General features: G+C 42.4%; 1 protein-coding gene across 3 annotated transcripts in view; it reads left to right on the top strand.

The window, feature by feature from the left end:
- The window catches only part of CABLES2 (Cdk5 and Abl enzyme substrate 2), a 30,296-nt gene extending 15,061 nt beyond the window's left edge, over positions 1–15,235 (top strand). Inside the window, exons 2-10 of one of the 3 annotated variants that reach the window (XM_056547743.1) lie at positions 1,684–1,755; positions 2,514–2,606; positions 2,786–2,863; positions 7,979–8,087; positions 8,538–8,685; positions 11,247–11,347; positions 12,501–12,607; positions 13,265–13,469; positions 14,694–15,235. In XM_056547743.1, coding sequence (XP_056403718.1) covers positions 1,684–1,755; positions 2,514–2,606; positions 2,786–2,863; positions 7,979–8,087; positions 8,538–8,685; positions 11,247–11,347; positions 12,501–12,607; positions 13,265–13,469; positions 14,694–14,834 — 1,054 coding nt within the window. In that variant the 3' untranslated portion in view covers positions 14,835–15,235. Of the gene's footprint in view, positions 1–1,683; positions 1,756–2,513; positions 2,607–2,785; positions 2,864–7,978; positions 8,088–8,537; positions 8,695–11,246; positions 11,348–12,500; positions 12,608–13,264; positions 13,470–14,693 lie in introns of all 3 variants that reach the window. The other 2 variants (XM_056547742.1, XM_056547744.1) reach the window with 2 other exon arrangements.
- The last annotated feature ends 4,526 nt before the right edge of the window (positions 15,236–19,761 follow it).

Genomic DNA, 19,761 nt, shown 5'->3' with positions numbered 1-19,761 from the left:
TACCCAATTTATGTAGGTTTTATGTATTTTACTACTTCAAAAAAATTATAACTACATGCACCAAAATTTTAGTATGTTTAAAATTCTCATCTTCTGACCTCTATAACTTTTTTATTTTTCTGCGTATGGGGCTATATGAGTGCTTATTTTTTGCGCCGCGGTCTGTAGTTTTTATTGGTACCATTTTTGTTTTGATAGGACTTTTTGATCGCTTTTTATTAATATTTTTATGGTATATGAAGTGACCAAAAATTCACAATTTTGGACTTTGGTATTTTTTTTACGTGTACGCCATCGAACGTGCGGTTTAGCTAACCTTATTTTAATAGTTTGGACATTTACGCACACGCTGGTACCTCATATGATATAGGTACCACTTTACCATGCGATCTTTTGATTGCATACACTGTTCAATGCTATGCCATAGCATAGCATTGATCAGTGTTACCAGCGCTCTGCTGCGCAGGCATGGAGCAGTAGATCGCCGATTGGACGACGAGGAGACAGGTGAGGACCCTCCCGTCGTCCAGTAAGCTGATCGGGACATCGTGATTCTGTCGCAATAGTCCCGATCAGCTCCGCTGAGCTGCCGGGATAGATACTTTCAATTTAGATGCCGCAATCAACTTTGATCACAGCGTCTAAAGGGTTAATGCCGGGCATGGGTCCTGGCTGCCCGTAGCAACCGGGACCCACGGGGTTTAACCCGTTCTCCGCTCTTGAGAATGATTTAAACCCCATTAGCAGGATCAGGGCGTACAGGTATGCCCTGAGTCCTTAAGGAGTTAAAGTAGTTAAATAATAGAAAAACTATGTACATTGGGTATTGTCATAATCCCATTGACCTACAGAATAAAGATAATGGATTATTATTACCATACAGTGCACTGCATAAAAACCAACCCCCCCCCCCCCCCCCTAAAAGCAAATAATAATTTTTTGTTTTTGTGGTACATTTTATGGTAAAAGTGCTTCTTAGGGGGTTAACAAAGATTGAGGCATCACAAAGATTATTGAGTAAAGTCCCAGTTTCCACCTGATAGGGGAGGTAGATAATGTGATAGGGTGGGATATACATCTATACCAGGTCTTTACAAGGCATATGCTAAGCCTAGGGCACCCTTTGCAGTTGCCATCGGCAGCAGTAATGGATAAGGTTGGTCCCATCCTCCTTTACCATAAACTGTGAGAAAGGAACTGAGTGGCACTTCACTTCACCTGGGGTAAAGCTCCTGTTTTCTGTCCTAACCCTGTATCTAAATGGGTGAACATTAAAGGGGTTATCCAGGAAAAAAAACTTTTATTATATATATATATATATATATATATATATATATATATATATATATATATATATATAATCAACTAGCTCCGGAAAGTTAAACAGATTTATAAATTACTTCTATTAAAAAAAATCTTAATCCTCTTACTACTTATGAGCTGCTGAAGTTGAGTTGTTCTTTTCTAAGTGCTCTCTGATGACACGTGTCTCGGGAACTGTCCAGAGTAGAAGCAAATCCCCATAGCAAACCTCTTCTACTCTGTGCAGTTCCCAAGACAAGTTTTTTTCCTGGAATACCCCTTTTTAATTACTAAAGTAAGCGCTTTAAAGGTTTAGAGCTAGGTTGGCACTTCGGGTTCTGTGCCGTTCAGCTTGTTCTGATAACTGCCTCCATCTTCCAGGCGACGTCACCTGTCTCAGCGCTGCTCTCTAGAGTTCCTAGAGGAAATTGCAGAATTTACACCACTTCAGAGGTATTTGAGACTCCTACCTAACACGTCTAATGGATCTGCTGCTCCATACTAATGCCTCACTAATGCTCTTCTGCAGGGGGGTATTCCTCCTCCTCCTCCTAGAACACCCTTAAATTTAGCACTTTTGATGATTTGAGAGAGGGCACACCCAGTGCTTGAGTGCAGGGCAGTGTTGTCAGGAGCTTACTTGTAGAGATGAGCGAACTTACAGTAAATTCGATTCGTCACGAACTTCTCGGCTCGGCAGTTGATGACTTTTCCTGCATAAATTAGTTCAGCTTTCCGGTGCTCCGGTGGGCTGGAAAAGGTGGATACAGTCCTAGTAGACTCTTTCCTAGGACTGTATCCACCTTTTCCAGCCCACCGGAGCACCTGAAAGCTGAACTAATTTATGCAGGAAAAGTCATCAACTGCAGAGCCGAGAAGTTCGTGACGAATCGAATTTACTGTAAGTTCGCTCATCTCTACTTACTTGCTTAGGAAGCAGATTCTTGGGCTTCTCATGACAACAAACACTACCTGCTAGTTTGCCACCATTTGCATTTCATTTTTCAACATTGCAGACTCTTCGCTTGTGTTTTAGCACATTGCATTATACGGGGGGGGGGGGGGGGGGTAGCTGCTCTTTACTGAGCTCATAAACTGAATCTTCTGCTCTGATTTTCCGCACAACCCTTTTGTCATCTACTAACCCTATCACTGTCACGCAAACCTAAAAATGTAGTCCCACTCATGGTTGTGTCCTCATTTAATTTCAGGTCCAAGCAGGTCCCTGAGTCCCCCCGACAGTCCGTCCTGAAGAAGACACACTTCATCAAAAGTATGAGACAGTATGACACCCGCAACAGCAGGTACGTGTCACAACTGAGGTCCTGCCCGATAGAAGACCTGTATGATACAGTGTTCCCCAACCAGGGTGCCTCCAGCTGTTGCCAAATTACAACAAATTGCAGTTTGGCAATAGCTGGAGGCACCCCGGTTGGGAAACACTGCTCTATCATGTGACCTCTACCTTCTCTTGTTTTTCTAGAATTGTCCTAATCTGCGCCAAGAGATCGCTGTGCGCTGCCTTCTCCATTCTGCCGTATGGGGAGAGTCTGAGGATCAGGTGAACGCTCTTTCTATTAGTATTGATACATTGCCAGTTATATTGAGCAAACTGTATACTTGGATCCTATAGATAAACCTCATAAACCAGTGTAACAGGATGTGATTGTGCAACACACGTGTCAGATGCCCTCCAGGTACCAGTAGACATCATAGGGAACAGAGGTTGTGCAACCATAGATGTCAGCAATGCTGTGAATAGAGATGAGCGAACTTACAGTAAACTCGATTCGTCACAAACTTCTCGGCTCGGCAGTTGATGACTTATCCTGCGTAAATTATTTCAGCCTTCAGGTGCTCTGGTGGGCTGGAAAAGGTGGATACAGTCCTAGGAAAGAGTCTCCTAGGACTGTATCCACCTTTTCCAGCCCACGGGAGCACCTGAAAGCTGAACTAATTTATGCAGGAAAAGTCATCAACTGCCGAGAAGTTCGTGATGAATCGAATTTAGTGTAAGTTCGCTCATCTCTAGCTATGAATAATAACTCGGGCAAGTATAAAAGGATACAATGCCTGTATACAAAGAAAAGCAGCGCAGAGGATTTTTGGACAGCAAGAGGCAGATGACCTGTTCACTCATGTGATCCTGCTATTGAAGACAAAGCTTTATGTAACGGACAGTGTCAAGATGTAGGAGTTGACTTCCTAAGACAGTGTTTCCCAACCAGGGTGCCTCCAGCTGTTGCAAAACTACAACTCCCAGTATGCCCGGACAGCCAAAGGCTGTCCGGGCATGCTGGGAGTTGTAGTTTTGCAAAAGCTGGAGGCACCCTGGTTGGGAAACACTGTCTTAAGCACAAAGGATTTTTAGGAGATCAGTGTGCTGACTTCATATAAGGAGGCAATGATCTTAAAGGGTTACTCCGGTGAAAAAATGTATTTATTTTATATATTTTTTTTTTTTTTAAATCAACTGGTGCCAGAAAGTTAAACAGATTTGTAAATTACTTCTATTAAAAAATCTTAATCCTTCCTGTACTTATTAGCTGCTGAATACTACAGCGGAAATTCTTTTCTTTTTGAAACACAGAGCTGTCTGCTGACATCACAAGCACAGTGCTCTCTCTGCTGACATCTGTCCATTTTAGGAACTGTCCAGAACAGCATATGTTTGCTATAGGGATTTCCTTTTACTCTGGACAGTTCCTAAAATGGACAGAGATGTCAGCAGAGAGCACTGTGCTCATGAGGTCAGCAGACAGCTCTGTGTTTCAAACGGAAAATAATTTCCACTGTAGTATTCAGCAGCTAATAAGTACAGGAAGGATTAAGATTTTTTTTAATAGAAGTAATTTACAAATCTTTAACTTTCTGGCACAAGTTAATTTAAAAAAAACAAAAAAAACTTTTTCACTGGAGTACCCCTTTAACCCCTTAAGGACGCAAGACGTAAATGTACGTCCTGGTGAGGTGGTAGTTAACGCACCAGGACGTACATTTACGTCCTAAGCATAACCGCGGGCATCGGAGCGATGCCCGTGTCAGCATAAGCGCGGGCATCGGAGCGATGCCCGTGTCATGCGCGGCTGATCCCGGCTGCTGATCGCAGCCAGGGACCCGCCGGCAATGGCCGACGCCCGCGATCTCGCGGGCGTCCGCCATTAACCCCTCAGGTGCCGGGATCAATACAGATCCCGGCATCTGCGGCAGTTCGCGATTTAAATGAACGATCGGATCGCCCGCAGCGCCTCCGTGCGGCTCCCGGCGTCTCCTGCTCTGGTCTGTGATCGAGCAGACCAGAGCAGGAGATGACCGATAATACTGATCTGTTCTATGTCCTATACATAGAACAGATCAATATTAGCAATCATGGTATTGCTATGAATAGTCCCCTATGGGGACTATTCAAGTGTAAAAAAAAAAATGTAAAAAAATGTAAAAGTAAAAAAAAAAGTGAAAAATCCCCTCCCCCAATAAAAAAGTAAAACGTCCGTTTTTTCCTATTTTACCCCCAAAAAGCGTAAAAAACATTTTTTATAGACATATTTGGTATCGCCGCGTGCGTAAATGTCCGAACTATTAAAATAAAATATTAATGATCCCGTACGGTGAACGGCGTGAACGAAAGAAAATAAAAAAAAGTCCAAAATTCCTACTTTTTTAATACATTTTATAAAAAAAAATTATAAAAAATGTATTAAAAGTTTTTTATATGCAAATGTGGTATCAAAAAAAAGTACAGATCATGGCGCAAAAAATGAGCCCCCATACCGCCGCTTATACGGAAAAATAAAAAAGTTAGAGGTCGTCAAAATAAAGGGATTATAAACGTACTAATTTGGTTAAAAAGTTTGTGATTTTTTTTAAGCGCAACAATAATATAAAAGTATATAATAATGGGTATCATTTTAATCGTATTGACCCTCAGAATAAAGAACACACGTCATTTTTACCATAAATTGTACGGCGTGAAAACAAAACCTTCCAAAATTAGCAAAATTGCGTTTTTCGTTTTAATTTCCCCACAAAAATAGTGTTTTTTGGTTGCGCCATACATTTTATGATATAATGAGTGATGTCATTACAAAGGACAACTGGTCGCGCAAAAAACAAGCCCTCATACTAGTCTGTGGATGAAAATATAAAAGAGTTATGATTTTTAGAAGGCGAGGAGGAAAAAATGAAAACGTAAAAATTAAATTGTCTGAGTCATTAAGGCCAAAATGGGCTGAGTCCTTAAGGGGTTAATAGATTTCAAGAGAGGACTATGTTTATCTTGTAAGAGGCAGTGACCGGTCTTTATTATATGAATATGTTGATAAAGGCACAAGTCACATTCTTCACCCTTGTAAAATTCTACAGCGCCACCACACACACACACAGTGGTACTGCACTTTCAAATGGGTCAGTATATAGTCATTGCCGTAAATGTTGGCACCCCTGAAATTTTTCAAGAAAATGAAGTATTTCTCACAGAAAAGGATTGCAGTAACACATGTTTTGGAACTAAACCAAAAAAGGGAGGGAAAAAAAGCAAATTGGACTTAATGACACCAAACTCCAAAAATGGGCTGGACAAAATTATTGGCAGTCTTAATATTTGATTGTACACCCTTTGGAAAAAATAACTGAAATCAGTCGCTTCCTATAACCATCAATAAGCTTCTTACACCTCTCAGCTGGAATGTTGGACCACTCTTCCTTTACAAACTGCTCCAGGTCTCTCTTATTGGAAGGCGCCTTTTCCCAACAGCAATTTTAACATCTCTCCACAGGTTTTCAATGGGATTTAGATCTTAAAGGGGTATTCCAGGCAAAATCTTTTTTTTATGTATATATATATCAACTGGCTCCAGAAAGTTAAACAGATTTGTAAATTACTTCTATTAAAAAATCTTAATCCTTCCAATAGTTATTAGCTTCTGAAGGTTTGTGTCTAACTGCTCAATGATGATGTCACGTCCTGGGAGCTGTGCATGATGGGAGAATATCCCAATAGGAACTGCACAGCTCCTGGGACGAGAGTCATCAGAGAGCAGTTAGACAGAAAACAACAACTCAACTTCAGAAGCTAATAACTATTGGAAGGATTAAGATTTTTTAATAGAAGTAATTTACAAATCTGTTTAACTTTCCGGAGCCAGTTGATATATATTAAAAAAAAATTTGGCCTGGAATACCCCTTTAACTCATTGCTGCCACTTCAGAATTCTCCAGTGCTTTGTTGCCATCCATTTCTGGGTGCTTTTTGACGTTTGGGGTGACTGTCCTGCAGGAAGACCCAAGAACTCGGACGCAAACCCAACTTTCTGACACTGGGCTGTACAGTGTGACCCAAAATCCATTGGTAATCCTCAGATTTCATGATGCCTTGCACACATTGAAGGCACTCAGTGCCAGAGGCAGCAAAACAACCCCAAAAAATCATTGAACCTCCACCATATTTCACTGTAGGTACTGTGCTCTTTTCTTTGTAGGCCTCGTTCCATTTTCGGTAAACAGTAGAATGATGGGCTTTACCAAAATGCTCTATATTGGTCTCATCTGTCCACAAGACGTTTTACCAGAAGGATTTTGGTTACTCAAGTTTGGCAAAATATAGTCTTGGTTTTTTATGTTTCTGTCAGCAGTGGGGTCCTTTTGGGTCTCCTGCCATAGCATTTCATTTAAATGTCGGCGGATAGTTCGTGCTGACACTGATGCTCCCTGAGCCTGCAGGACAGCTTGAATATCTTTGGAACTTGTTTGGGGCTGCTTATCCACCATCCGGACTATCCTGCATTGACACCTTTTCATAAATTTTTCTCTTTCGTCCACACCCAGGGAGATTAGCTACAGTGCCATGGGTTGCAAATTTCTTGATAATGTTGCGAACTATGGACAAAGGCAAATCTAGATCTCTGGAGATGGACTTGTAACCTTGAGATTGTTGATATTTTTCCACAATTTTGGTTCCCAAGTTCTCTTCTCCTTTTTTCTGTTGTCCATGCTTAGTGTGGTACACACAGACACACAATGCAAAGAGTAAGTGAACTTCTCTCCTTTTTATCTGCTTTCAGGTGTGATTTTTATATTGCCCACACCTGTTACCTGCCCAGGTGAGTTTAAAGGAGCATCACATGCTTAAAACAATCTTATTTTTCCACAATTTTGAAAGGGTGCCAATAATTTTAGTCCAGCCCATTTTTGGAGTTTGGTGTGATGTTATGTCCAATTTGCTTATTTTCCTTCCTTTTTTGATTTAGTTCTAATACACACAAAGGGAATAAACATGTGTATAGCAAAACATGTGTTACTGCAATCCTTTTCTGTGAGAAATACTTAATCTTCTAGAAACATTTCAGGGGTGCCAACATTTAATTGTGTTTGGCCATTGTCTGTGATGTCCTGTTGGTAATTTGTGGAAGAGCAGGAAGGAAGGGGAAGTTTGTGGCAGTGGAGCTTGCATTGTCCCTCGCAACAAAGTGATTGCCAGGAGTTGTGGAGGACGGGGACAGAAATCTGCTCTTTCAGACTGCGAGGACTCTGGGCTCCTCTGCTTGGAGCTCTAGTTATAAGCTGAGGGGTCAGCCTGGGAACATTGCAGCAGCTCTGTGATGGGGATGTGGAGGGTCCGTCATCTGGTGCATGTGAGGTCTCCTCTGATTCTAATGCTTCTTTATGCTTTGTTACACAGTGACCTGCGAGTGGAAGGGACAAAGCAGCGGCACCCATCCGGGGGTGCCATCTCCACCACAGAGCCGGCATTTGTAATTGAAGGTGTGGAGCTGGGGGCTGAAGGGGAGGTAAGAATTATTAATGACTGAAATCAGGAATGGTCTACTGTGCAGTTAAGAGAGGGTTGGAGCTGAGCCACTAAATAGAAGCATACCTCGGATGCTCCCATTTATTTCAGTAATTGCCAGGTATTTCTTCCATTTATTGGTTAGAATTGATCGCTTGGGGTGTCAGCTGCACAATGCTTCACAATCTTTTCAGGCTTAGGGGACCAGTCACATCCAAATGGGCAGCTTCTAAGTCTAAGTTCACATCTGTTTCAATGCTCCATTATATACAAAGAAGTATATACCTTGCATTTCTGACCAGTGCACCTTTGTTAGATGCAGCCGTATTGTGTGAGTTATGAGGTAGCAAACAGCTTGTGTCCACCTCTGTTATAGGAGACTTCCTGCACTGTTTCATTCTTCACTTCTTGCAGTCCTCAGGTCTTTTATGTTGTTTTTATTTTTTCCCAGGTCGTTTCTTATGCAAAGTTTTTATATCCAACCAACGCCCTTGTTAGCCAAAAAGAAGATGGCCAGCCACCACAGGTCAGGTTGGGTCCCCATGATGCTTCCAAACGGACCTTCTCCAGCGCCAGGTTTACTCCAGTGTCTGCAGGAGGTGAACATGGTAATAGCTCTTGACAGGTTGTCATATTCAGGGCAGTTCTAACAGGTGACTTGTGGGAGAGCCCTGTCCCCTCTGCCGCAAGCGCATTTTAGGGTCTCATCCATTTAGCTTATTTTTTCTAGGGGGCGGGGGGTACCTGTCTAATATTGTGTTGGTCCGTATTGTGCTCTGACCTATTAAGACCTAGGCTCCTTAGGCCGGGTTCACACTACGAAATTTCTGAGCAAAATTCAGTTTTGAAATTTCGGCCAGAAATTCCTAAGTGTGAACCCGGCCGTATACCTCTGAAGGTGTTTTATGGTATCTGTACTAAGACATCAACAGTAACTTCTGAACACCCTGCAAGTTACGAGGAAAACAGCTGGCTTGTCTTCTACCCATACTACATCTAGGTGCTATTTCTTATCCAGGAAAGTAATGCACACTCACCTGGCCATCTCTGTGATTTATCAGACCAGGCCACCTTCTTCGATCACTCTAGTTCTGATGCACTGGTCATTGTACAGTATATTCTTTCGGAGTTTGACAGGGGACACAGATACTTTGACTGGTCTGCAGCTACACAGCAAGCCACAATGCCCTGTGTGATCTGACCTCTTTCTATTATAGACAGCAGGAACTTTTTTAGCAGTTTACTCTACAGCATCTTTTCTGTTGGATCAGACCGGACAGGTTCGCTATCACCTACACATATCAATGAGCCTTGGGTGCTTATGACCCTGGCCACCAGTTCTCCTTTCTTATTGGAAGGTACAAACTAGGACTGCACGATATATCACAATCAAATCACAATAATTGTGAATTGCAATTATAAAGATCTTGCAATTATTAAACAGACCTTTGTAACATTTTGCAATTATGTAGGTAGTGCTGGGAGAAGAAACAGTGAGACACATGCTGGAGGGGCCGGGCCATGCAGCACGGAAGCAGACATCCTGGCTCCGGTCCCGGGGGCAGCTATAGCTCAACTTCCGTGCAGTGCGGTCCGGCCCCTCCAGCATAAGTCTCGCTTTTTTCCCCTCCCAGCAGTGCCTAGCGATTGGAGGAGGTTAACCCCCACCACCCCTCATGAAAGTTGATTGTGGCATCAAAAAGGCATGCCAGTTGCTCAGTGGAACTGATCAGGATGCCTGCAGCAAAACCTGCGGGGTCCCGATCAGCTGAGAGGACGGGTTCCCTACTTGCCTTTGGCTTGTCCGGTCGGCGCTCCAATGATGCAGGCAGCCTCAGCAGCCTGTAGTAATGGAGCGCCAATAAACAAGGATTAATGTTGTGCTATGGCACAACATTAATCAGTGTCTGCAATGACAAGATTGCATGTAATAGTCCCCATGGCAGTTTTTTCCTAACAGTGTGTCTCTAGCTGTTGCAAAACTACAACTCCCAGCATGCCCCATGCCCAGACAGCCTTTGGCTTGCTTGGAGACGCACTGTTTGGAAAAACACTGCCCTATGGGGACTAAAAAAATTGTAAAGAAAAAAGCCCCTCCCCTAATAAAAGCTTAAATCGCCCTCTTTTTTCCCCCTTGTTAAAATAAAATAATGTAAACAAAAATAAACATGTGGTATCTCTGTGTGCGTAAATGTCAAAACTATTAAAATATAACATTAATGAAAATGACCAGCAGTCAGACCCCCCCCCCCCCCCCCCCCCGCGATCTATAACTTACTCCCTATCCTTTGGATAGGGGATAAATTATGTTTCACTACAGAACTCCTTTAGGGATACGTTCACATGTACGCAGATTTGATGCACAGGATTTTCTGCTGCAGATTTCAATGTAAACTAAATGACTGATCACAGCTTCTAATCTGCAGTTACAAATCCTGCGCATCAAATCTGTGCAGGATCCTGTGTGTGTGAACGTACCCTTAAGGGAAGTCACTTACTCCCAGTGTTCCCTTCTATGCGGCTGCGCTGCACCATAGAGCAATGAAATAATGCCAGAGAGTGTGCAGTCTAGATTATACCAGGCACATGAAATTCGGAGGAGTAATTGAGCTACTTTCTCCCAAATTCGTATCCTTTCCCCTTCATTTTATGTTCAGTTAATGAACATGAAATAGGGCAGGTTGGCTATATAAAATAGCGGAATTGGACATGAAATGGGGGGATTTCACCGTTTATTATATTGCAATCGCATATTGAAATTGCAATATTTACCTCCATAATCGCAATCACACATTATTCCCAAATCATACAGTCCTAGTACTAACCACCTAATACTGGGAACTCCTTACAAGACTGGCCTTTCTTCTCCTGTTTTCAATATAAAGTTCAAACACTAACTGCTCTTTGCTGAAAAACATCCTACCCCTTGACATGCACAATTGTCACTAGATAATGTTACAATAATGTCTTAATGTTATGGCTGATCTGTGTATAGACCCCTGTTTATGTAATCTGAGCAGTTTACAGGCACAACAGTAATGTTTTTTTAGCAGTTTGTTTTTTCCCCCCTCTATTATGTACTGCAGTATCTTATATCATGGACTAAATTAACCTAAACCCTGGTTTCCTTCACACATTCTTTCTGTCTCTTCCATTTTAGGCACCGAATCTGATACTGTTGAATATAATCCCAATATCCTGGATGATCCTCAGTGGCCCTGCGGAAAACACAAGCGTGTTCTCATCTTTGCTTCCTATATGGTAATTTTTAGGGAAACGCCGAAAAAGGGAAATTTTGGGCCAAAACTGAAAATTTAGGCTGTGCTTGGCTGAAAACTGAAAATGCATTGCCCCGCCCACTTAAAAAAAAAAAAAAGTTTTTATATAATTTTTTTTTATTTTTCCACATATGAGGATGTATGAGGGCTTATTTTTTGCACCATGATATGAAGTTTTCTTTGTTTTTCTTTTTCTAGTTCTGATGTTTTTTTTTTTTACATACTTGAAATTTTTTTTCTGATGAAAAATCCATATTTTTGGGCTTCGATTTTTTTATTTTTTGTTTTGTTTACACCATTACTCTATCACTGTTATAAGCCATATACTGTTATGGGGAGGGGTACTCTATCCCGGACGATCATACACTATATCAGTGTTTCCCAACCAGGGAGCCGAAGGCTGTCGAGGCATGCTGGGTTTGTAGCTTTGCAACAGCTGGAGGCATCCTGGTTGGGAAACACTGCACTATATATTCCCGGGCTCCCTCTTATGAAGATGGCTGCTGGGTATGATCTAGAGCAGCTGCCGTACTATGGCGGAAAACTCGTGGAGTCACAGTGACCTCCTCCACTCAGACCCCACAGACACCGCCTCAGCCACTTCATCCACAAAGCTCGTGGTCCCGTAGCTCAGCAGCAGACAGCTCCCTGTCAGCCCGGGTTACCACAGCTACCAGAAGAGATTCACGTGGCGCAGCTCATGATGTCATCAGCGCAACAACATCAGCCGCCTACAAATTCTACCATTACCGGTGGGTCCCTGGCTGCTAAAAGCAGCCGGGACCCATGTGCTATGATGCAAGAGCAGCTCCGGCACTCGCATCATAGCCGCAGTGGGACTCGGGGCATACAGGCATGTTCTGGTGCGCTAAGTCCCTGGGCATACCTGTACGCTGTGTAATTTAGGCCATGCCCCTGAAATTTTCGGCACATAATTTTGGTGCATCCCTAGTAATATTGCTTTCCGTTGCTTGATGTCTTATCAGTTTCATAATTTTAGCTCCACGTTAGGATGTCAGTGATTCATGCCCCATACAAATATTTACTACATGCTATAAAGTGCACCTGTATTCTGCACACAGTAAAGTTGGATTTCTATCTTCTGAGTATCTCTTTGTGTTAAACTTATTTTCCAGACAACAGTTATTGAATATGTGAAACCAGGTGACTTGAAGAAAGACATGAATGAGATGTTTAAGGAGAAGTTTCCTCATGTAAAGCTGACTCTAAGCAAGATCAGAAGGTAATGCAGGCAAAAGAGGGTAGCTGCTCGGCACCAAGTGGCAGGAGGTTTTTACATATACTAAGCGGTGTGGAGACCCAAACACAGAGCAACAGGTGGTGCTCAAATGTTGAGAAAACAGATGCAAAAATCCAATAGAAAAGAAAAATGGAACGTAGAACTCACCCTAATGTTGCAAAAACCTGTGGATTTTTTATTTCAAAGACATCTGGGATAGTTACAGGCAACATGGGAAGAACAAACAACATGGGCTCCTCCAAGCTCAGAGAACCATTGACTGCTCCGTTTCGCAGCTAAACCCGCTTGGTCACGCCTCGAGGCGTGACCAAGCTGGTTTAGCCGCGAAACGGAGCCATCGACGCTCCTCTGAGCTCGGAGGAGCCCATGTTGTTTGTTCTTCCCGTCCCTGCGTGTAACTATCCCAGATGTCTATGAAATAAAGAATCCATGGGTATTTGCAACATTGGGGTGAGTGCTACGTTCCATTTTTCTTTTCTGTAAGGTCACAGAGTAGAGGACTCTTACATCTATATGTATTCTCTGATGCCTCTCATATACTGTTCTTCAACTGTCTGCATTATGTTGCTTCCTTTTTTTTCCCCCATCTTATGTGCTACTTATATTTTTTTATTTTTCTTCCACTTTCTCGGTCACCAGCTTGAAGCGTGAGATGAGGAATGTGGCGAAGGAGTGTAACATGGAGCCTGTCACAGTGGCCATGTCCTACGTTTATTTTGAGAAGCTGGTCATGCAAGGGAAGGTGAACAAGCAGAACCGCAAACTGTGTGCTGGAGCCAGCGTGCTTCTAGCTGCCAAAATTAGCAGCGACTTTAAGAAGCCTGAGCTGAAGCATCTTCTAGATGTAAGTATTGGGTCCATGCTGGGCTTAAAGAGAACCTTTCGCTAGTTATTTTATATAGAACCATTACCTTTTATGTAACAAAGCAGTCTTTAGCTGATATCTCTACCTCTAGTCAGTCACTGACATCCATGTCCTTTTGGCTTGCCAGCGATATATATATATATATATATATATATATATATATATATATATATATATATATATATATATATAAATATAGCGCGCATAATTCAATGAGGGGGAGGAACATATCTAAGGAATGGAGGGACCTATAGAGAGAGGGGAAAAAAAGGCTGTGGCCCAGGAGGCAGCGGCGACACTTAGGCAAGCCTCCTGGTTCTATATAAAATAACTAGTCACAGGTCCGCTTTAAGAAAGGGGCAGACATGGCAAGCTATCGTCTGGCTCTGACTAAAACTTTGGTGGGTACCATTTTGTTATTAGAACAGCTGTAAAGTCGCTTAACCCATCAGTGACTGGCAATACTTTGTTTGCGATAACCACAAGGGAACCTAATTCTGCTGCATGCATATTTTTTGATGCCGAAAAATAAACTCTGCTTGGCTCTTCCTTGTCAGGGGGAAATGGGTGTTCAGGTGTATTATGACATGAAAACTGCAGCTCTAAAGATTGAGAACCTGTGATCCTGGACATTTTACCTCTGCCATTTAATTTCCTTTGTCAGTTAGTTGCTACCCCCATCATGTGATTGCAGGGTGCCATTGGATTACTATGGCAGCTGAGAGCCTAAAGCTATGTGCACACGTCGGAATTTCCATGCCGGGTTCCACATTGGAATTGGGCATAGAGATTCCGCTGCAGCAGAGTCCCATTGAATTCAGTGGGATTCTCCTGCACTGTGCACATGGCAGAATTTCCGTGCCAGATGTTAATTTTGCCACAAAGTGAACAGTGTAAAGTGCAAAAAAATTATATATATATATATATATATATTTATATACCCCTTCACGGTCCAAAATAGGCTGGTTACTGAGTGGTTAAATCAGTTTGTCACATGTAGAAACCCCCAACCATAAGTCCTGTTAGGCCATATGGATATCACAGGACTCTCCCTCTATTGTTGCCCATTGTCGGAGATCCCATTCAACCACTATTTGCAACAAAGGGATTGTGTTTGTGAAATGCCCAAATGGTGTCCTATGAATGTTCGTACCTGCTGTGAAGAACCTGGTCACTAACATTCTCCTTCTCTCCTCTTTCTAGAAGTTAGAAGAGCGCTTCCGATCTAACAGAAGGGACCTGGTTCTATTTGAGCTGACTGTGCTGGTGGCCATGGAGCTGGCACTCTACCTCCCCGAGGCCCAAGTATTACCTCATTATCGGCGCTTGACCAAGCAGCAGTAGATGAGATCCAGGCAGAGGTGCCGCACTCCAGGGAGTTGGCAGCAAGCTCCTCCCCTCCAGTGTCAACATCTATGGAGCTCAGCGTCCGTATGCCCCGCAGTAGAGCAGTATGTTACTTAACAATTAACCAAAAGCACAGCGTAGTGAGAGTAGTTGGCTACTAGGGCAGAGGGGCCGGATCTGCTACATATGTCTGATCTTCACCCAGTCTCACATTGTAAAACTGCTCTTCCCTTTTAGCAGTCTAGATTGGTTTTTTTTTTTCTTTATTTAATTCTGAATATTCAGAGCTATCTTTTGTATCTGACTGTATGAGAATAATAGGATTAGTTTCCTATACACAAGATGTTGTGTGTGTGACACCCCAAAAGGACAAAGGAGAAGATTGAGTGTCAGTAAAGGGGGGGATGGGGGCTTTTTTTTATCCTTTTTGGGGGATTAGAAACAAGCACAATTAACCCTTCAGTGCCTTGGTAATGTGTCACAAATCACTCTGGCATTGAGGATGTTAATGTGAATTTTCACATGGATCCTATTGGACAGTACTGATGTCTGTAACATATATTCTACAAGATATGACTGTTACAGAGCATTACATCCTAAAACCAGTATTCAGTAATATGCCAGTAAATATATGCCCATGAGCCGTCCTCATCTTAGCTATATCTGTTTCCAACATGGCTGCCATTGCAGCTCTTGTAAGAATTGTCACCAAGCTTTAACAAATGCATTAATGGCAAATCTGTCTAATTATATATGGTGATCTATCCTCATTGCGGTATTATAGTATGTACATGGATATGTTGGTTTGCACTTCAAGAGTCTGAAAAAGCTGAATGACCAAGCCTACAGCAGCCAAGGGCAGCCGTATTGCTTGTTATTCAAATAAATAAACAAAGATGCTTCTCTGGGAAGCTGTCCGGTTTTAGGGTTCTGTGCTCTATAAGGAGCCTCGAAAATGATTATTATGTGCATTCTGACGTACATGAGCCAAGAAACAAATCTACACCTTAGACATAGTAGGCAATAAGGAGCGGCGCTCCCTGGGTTCCTGTATATGGAGCTATATCTGCAACTTCCACATAGTCTCATTCCAAAAAAAAAAAAACTTTGTAAAGAAATATGCATACTTTTATTTTTAAAGCGATGTGCCTGAATTTTCCCTGATCTGGTATCAGGATTTATTTTATTTATTCCATTAGATTTAGAGACTGTTAAAGTGTATCCATCATTCGCTCACACTGGTGCTGGTACAGAGCTGCAGCTTCCAGAGTTGCAATGTTGTTCACGCCTCTGTGCACAATCATTCTGTATTCTGCTGGCTGGGTGAGCTCAACCATGTAGCCTGGGTGACTTCTAGGTGAGTCGATACAACGCACGTTACATTCAGACATCATCCACATGACCAGAATTTCCGATCAGTGTCGTATGGATGTATAATATGATCATAGCTACACTTTTGTGTGCCAAGTTATGAAGGCAGCAGAGGTATTCATGGCATGCAAGCTGTAGTACTGTAATGTTTACACCTAGAAGCATTTGTTTTCAATCTCTCAATGGATCTCTCAGCCGGCCGGGGAGTGGAGCACAATACGCCCCCCCCCCCCCCCCCCCCCCACCTCCCTGATTAATAGCTCACAAGCGCATTGGGTCTCAGGAGTGAGACCTGATACTATCGACAACTTTTGACATGTCTGATCGAAATGTCAAAAGTTGTTTCTAATGACAGTAACACTTTAAAGGAGCTGTCCAGGATAAAAAAACAGAGCTGATTTCTTCCACAAACAGCGCCACACTTGTCCTTGGGTGTGGTATTGTAGCTCATTGCCACTGAAGTGAAAGCAGCCACGTTGTGTTCCCACACTCAACGTAAAGACAGGTATGGAGCTGTTTTGGTTTTTAGCTCCGTTTCTATTACTGGATAACCTTTTCAAGACCAGTATATATTGAAGTCTCCCCATTGTGTATCACAGTGGTTTCCAACCTAGACCTCTGCAGCAATTCTAAAACTACAAATTCAAGCATGTCCTAACAACTGCAGAGGCTTCTGTCCTGTTCACACAGTGCTGTCCTTTATTTTGTCTGTTGTGTAACCACAGAGAGAAGTCATGATAAGTGAGATAAGCACGGCACTGGGTCAGCTGGACATGATCGAATGTTTTCATTGCGAGACCTTGAAAACAGTAAGCAATGTAATACCCACAGTTAACACACAGCATGGCAGCATACCATATAGTACACATACTGCAGGCCACTCCTGTGCTGAACATGATGGATGCACTTTAGTGGTGTGTTTTTTATTTTTCAGTTTTTTTTATGTTGTAATAAAGTGGAGATTTGTTAGCAGCAGTGACAGCAGGGATGTTACTACCTGATAACCTGATGACTTCCACCTTAAATGGGCCATGTACGGCCCAAAGCACTGGATATACTGGTGCAATTTATAGATGTGTTACTGCTAGTCCCTAACCCTACCTGTGTCTGTATTTTCCTATTGATGGTGACTGTATATGTGTGCATTCTTTTTTGTGTATGTGGTCACATTCTGATGTGTTACCAATTCCAGCCTGTAGGGTGGCGACATCATAGTTCCACAGCTAGATATAGACCATTATATCTGTTTCTCTAAACTGCTTTGGAACTAAAAAAAAAAAAAAATCATATGTTTATATTCTGCTCCAGATAACCTCTGTGAAGGTCCCTTATTATAAAGCCAGCATGGTTACACATAGAAATTTGTTTGAAAGAAAACCTCTATATTAGAGAATTATTTCGGCACATGTGTGCTGTATGTCTTCTGGATGATGATTGCTGGCTGACCCCCCCCCCCCCCCCCAAAGGTGGTAAGAAATGTACTTTGATAACTGTGGCATAAGGCATCAAGCGCATCATGGCACCGTAATGGTTCTAGTTCTCAATGGTGTGCAAAATGGCTACCTAGACCCTGTGCAGGTAAAAAGTCCATATTATCACTGTGATAAGTAGTTTGTGCCATGGAAAAGGGCATTTTATTTGCACACGCTCTTTGCACGGTTGCTTTCCCCTCTGAATGTACACAGTTGGTGCCAGAAGCCCACAAGGGACATAGCTCACCTGATGCTTACAGTTCTCCCCACTCTCATGTACAGTGATCCCTCAACTTACAATGGCCTCAACATACAATAGTTTCAACATACAATGGTCTTTTCTAGACCATTGTAAGTTGAAACCAGACTCAACATACAATGCTACGGACAGTCCAGATCTGTGAAACGCGTCAGAAACTGACCAATCAGAATGGACATTCACTGGTAAAACCCCTGTATTACTGAAGTGTATGCACTGACTGGTGTCTGGTAGCGCCTCTACAGTACAGGGAGGTACAACATGTTCTGTACTACTCCTTACCTGTACCAGGGTTAGTTGCTCCTTTGGACACCAGGTGAGGGCTGCTCCATGTTACTTTTTTTTAGGACATTGCGTACTGTACAGGACCCCCGAAGAAGCTTCTGTCCTTTACATAGACCAGTGTTTCCCAAGCAGGGTGCCCCCAGCTATTGCAAAACTACAACTCCCAGCATGCCCGGACAGCCAAAGGCTGTCCGGGCATGCTGGGAGTTGTAGTTTTGCAACAGCTGGAGGCTCCCTGCTTGGGAAACACTGACATAGACAGTGATTTACAGCTCCCAGCAGATCTTTCTTACTTTTATATGTAAGGATTTGCTTTATCTATATTAGTTATCTACTTATTTCTTTAATCCTCACTTTTTCCTATTTTGGATGACATTTTGGTGCCTTTAGAACCAATTACCAGGTTTCCATAGAGTTCTCGTCTCAACATACAATGGTTTCAACATACAATGGTCATTCCCAGAACCAATTAATATTGTAACTTGAGGGACCACTGTATAAGAAAATCTGCCAATATGAGTCATGCGAGTGGCACCAGCTTTCCCTACCCCTTCTGCTCATGCCCATGTGGCCTGTGTCATGTTGCTCACGATAATGACACAGCAGTAATACACCCTTTTTGTCTGCACCCAATTTTTTCATTCTGGGGTAGATGTCTAAAATTCTTTCCACTTCTACCTTTAGATAGCTGCCGCTAATATTTTAGACTGTTTTGTGAAACCTTTAGCAATGGACCTAGTGGTAGAACTAGGGTACTGCATGTACCCTGACTATATCTTGACTGAACCCTACAGAACCGTTTATGATAAAGCAGTAAGATTATGTCTCTAATTTATATATTGTAAGTTATGTTTTCCGTCCGTCATGGAATTCTTAATTTTATTTTTTATTTATTTTATTTTTAATGCCGAAGCAGAGCTTTAACCATTTGTAAACTTGACTCTTACAATGGCATATGTTGCATCAATGTCCCTGCTGGATTTAACTTTGCCACGGTAAAAGTCCTAACTTCTGCATCCGGACTATTGATGGGTGAGGGAAGCCTTATCGGCGACTGTTCCTTGGTACCCTGCAATAAAGCATCAAGTGTCTCTTCTTTCGGACTGGCTGGTCGTGCTCTTACGAGGTAACTTCTAGCAGCCGAGGATGGAGATGCGGATTACTATAGACTTTTTTTTTTTTTTGTCTTTTTGTGTACATTGTGTGTGTGTGTAAATCCAGGATGAGAAGATATATTTTTGGATATCTCAGTAAATGATTGTTTTTAGTTTTGTTTTTCTTGTTGCCAATATGAGTCTGGTTTTATGTGTATGAACATGTGGTGTAAGGCGACCCATGGCCTGCAGATAGCGATATTTAGCTCAATGGGGGGGGGGGTGTTATGAGAGCGGCAAGGACATGCATTTTGCCTATCATTTAGCTGCCCCAGCCCTAAGCAGGCGATGGGTCCTCTCTGATGCCAGTAAGATCTTCGTTAGCTTTGTAATGTGCATTTATTCCTGTACACGTTTTGCAGTAAATGAATACAAAGCACCTT

The sequence above is a fragment of the Hyla sarda genome, chromosome 12, assembly GCF_029499605.1.
Source record: "Hyla sarda isolate aHylSar1 chromosome 12, aHylSar1.hap1, whole genome shotgun sequence".
In the NCBI taxonomy this organism is placed as follows: domain Eukaryota; kingdom Metazoa; phylum Chordata; class Amphibia; order Anura; family Hylidae; genus Hyla; species Hyla sarda.
Note: the sequence above shows the minus strand (reverse complement) of the source record. Positions and strands in the feature narration are given on the sequence as shown.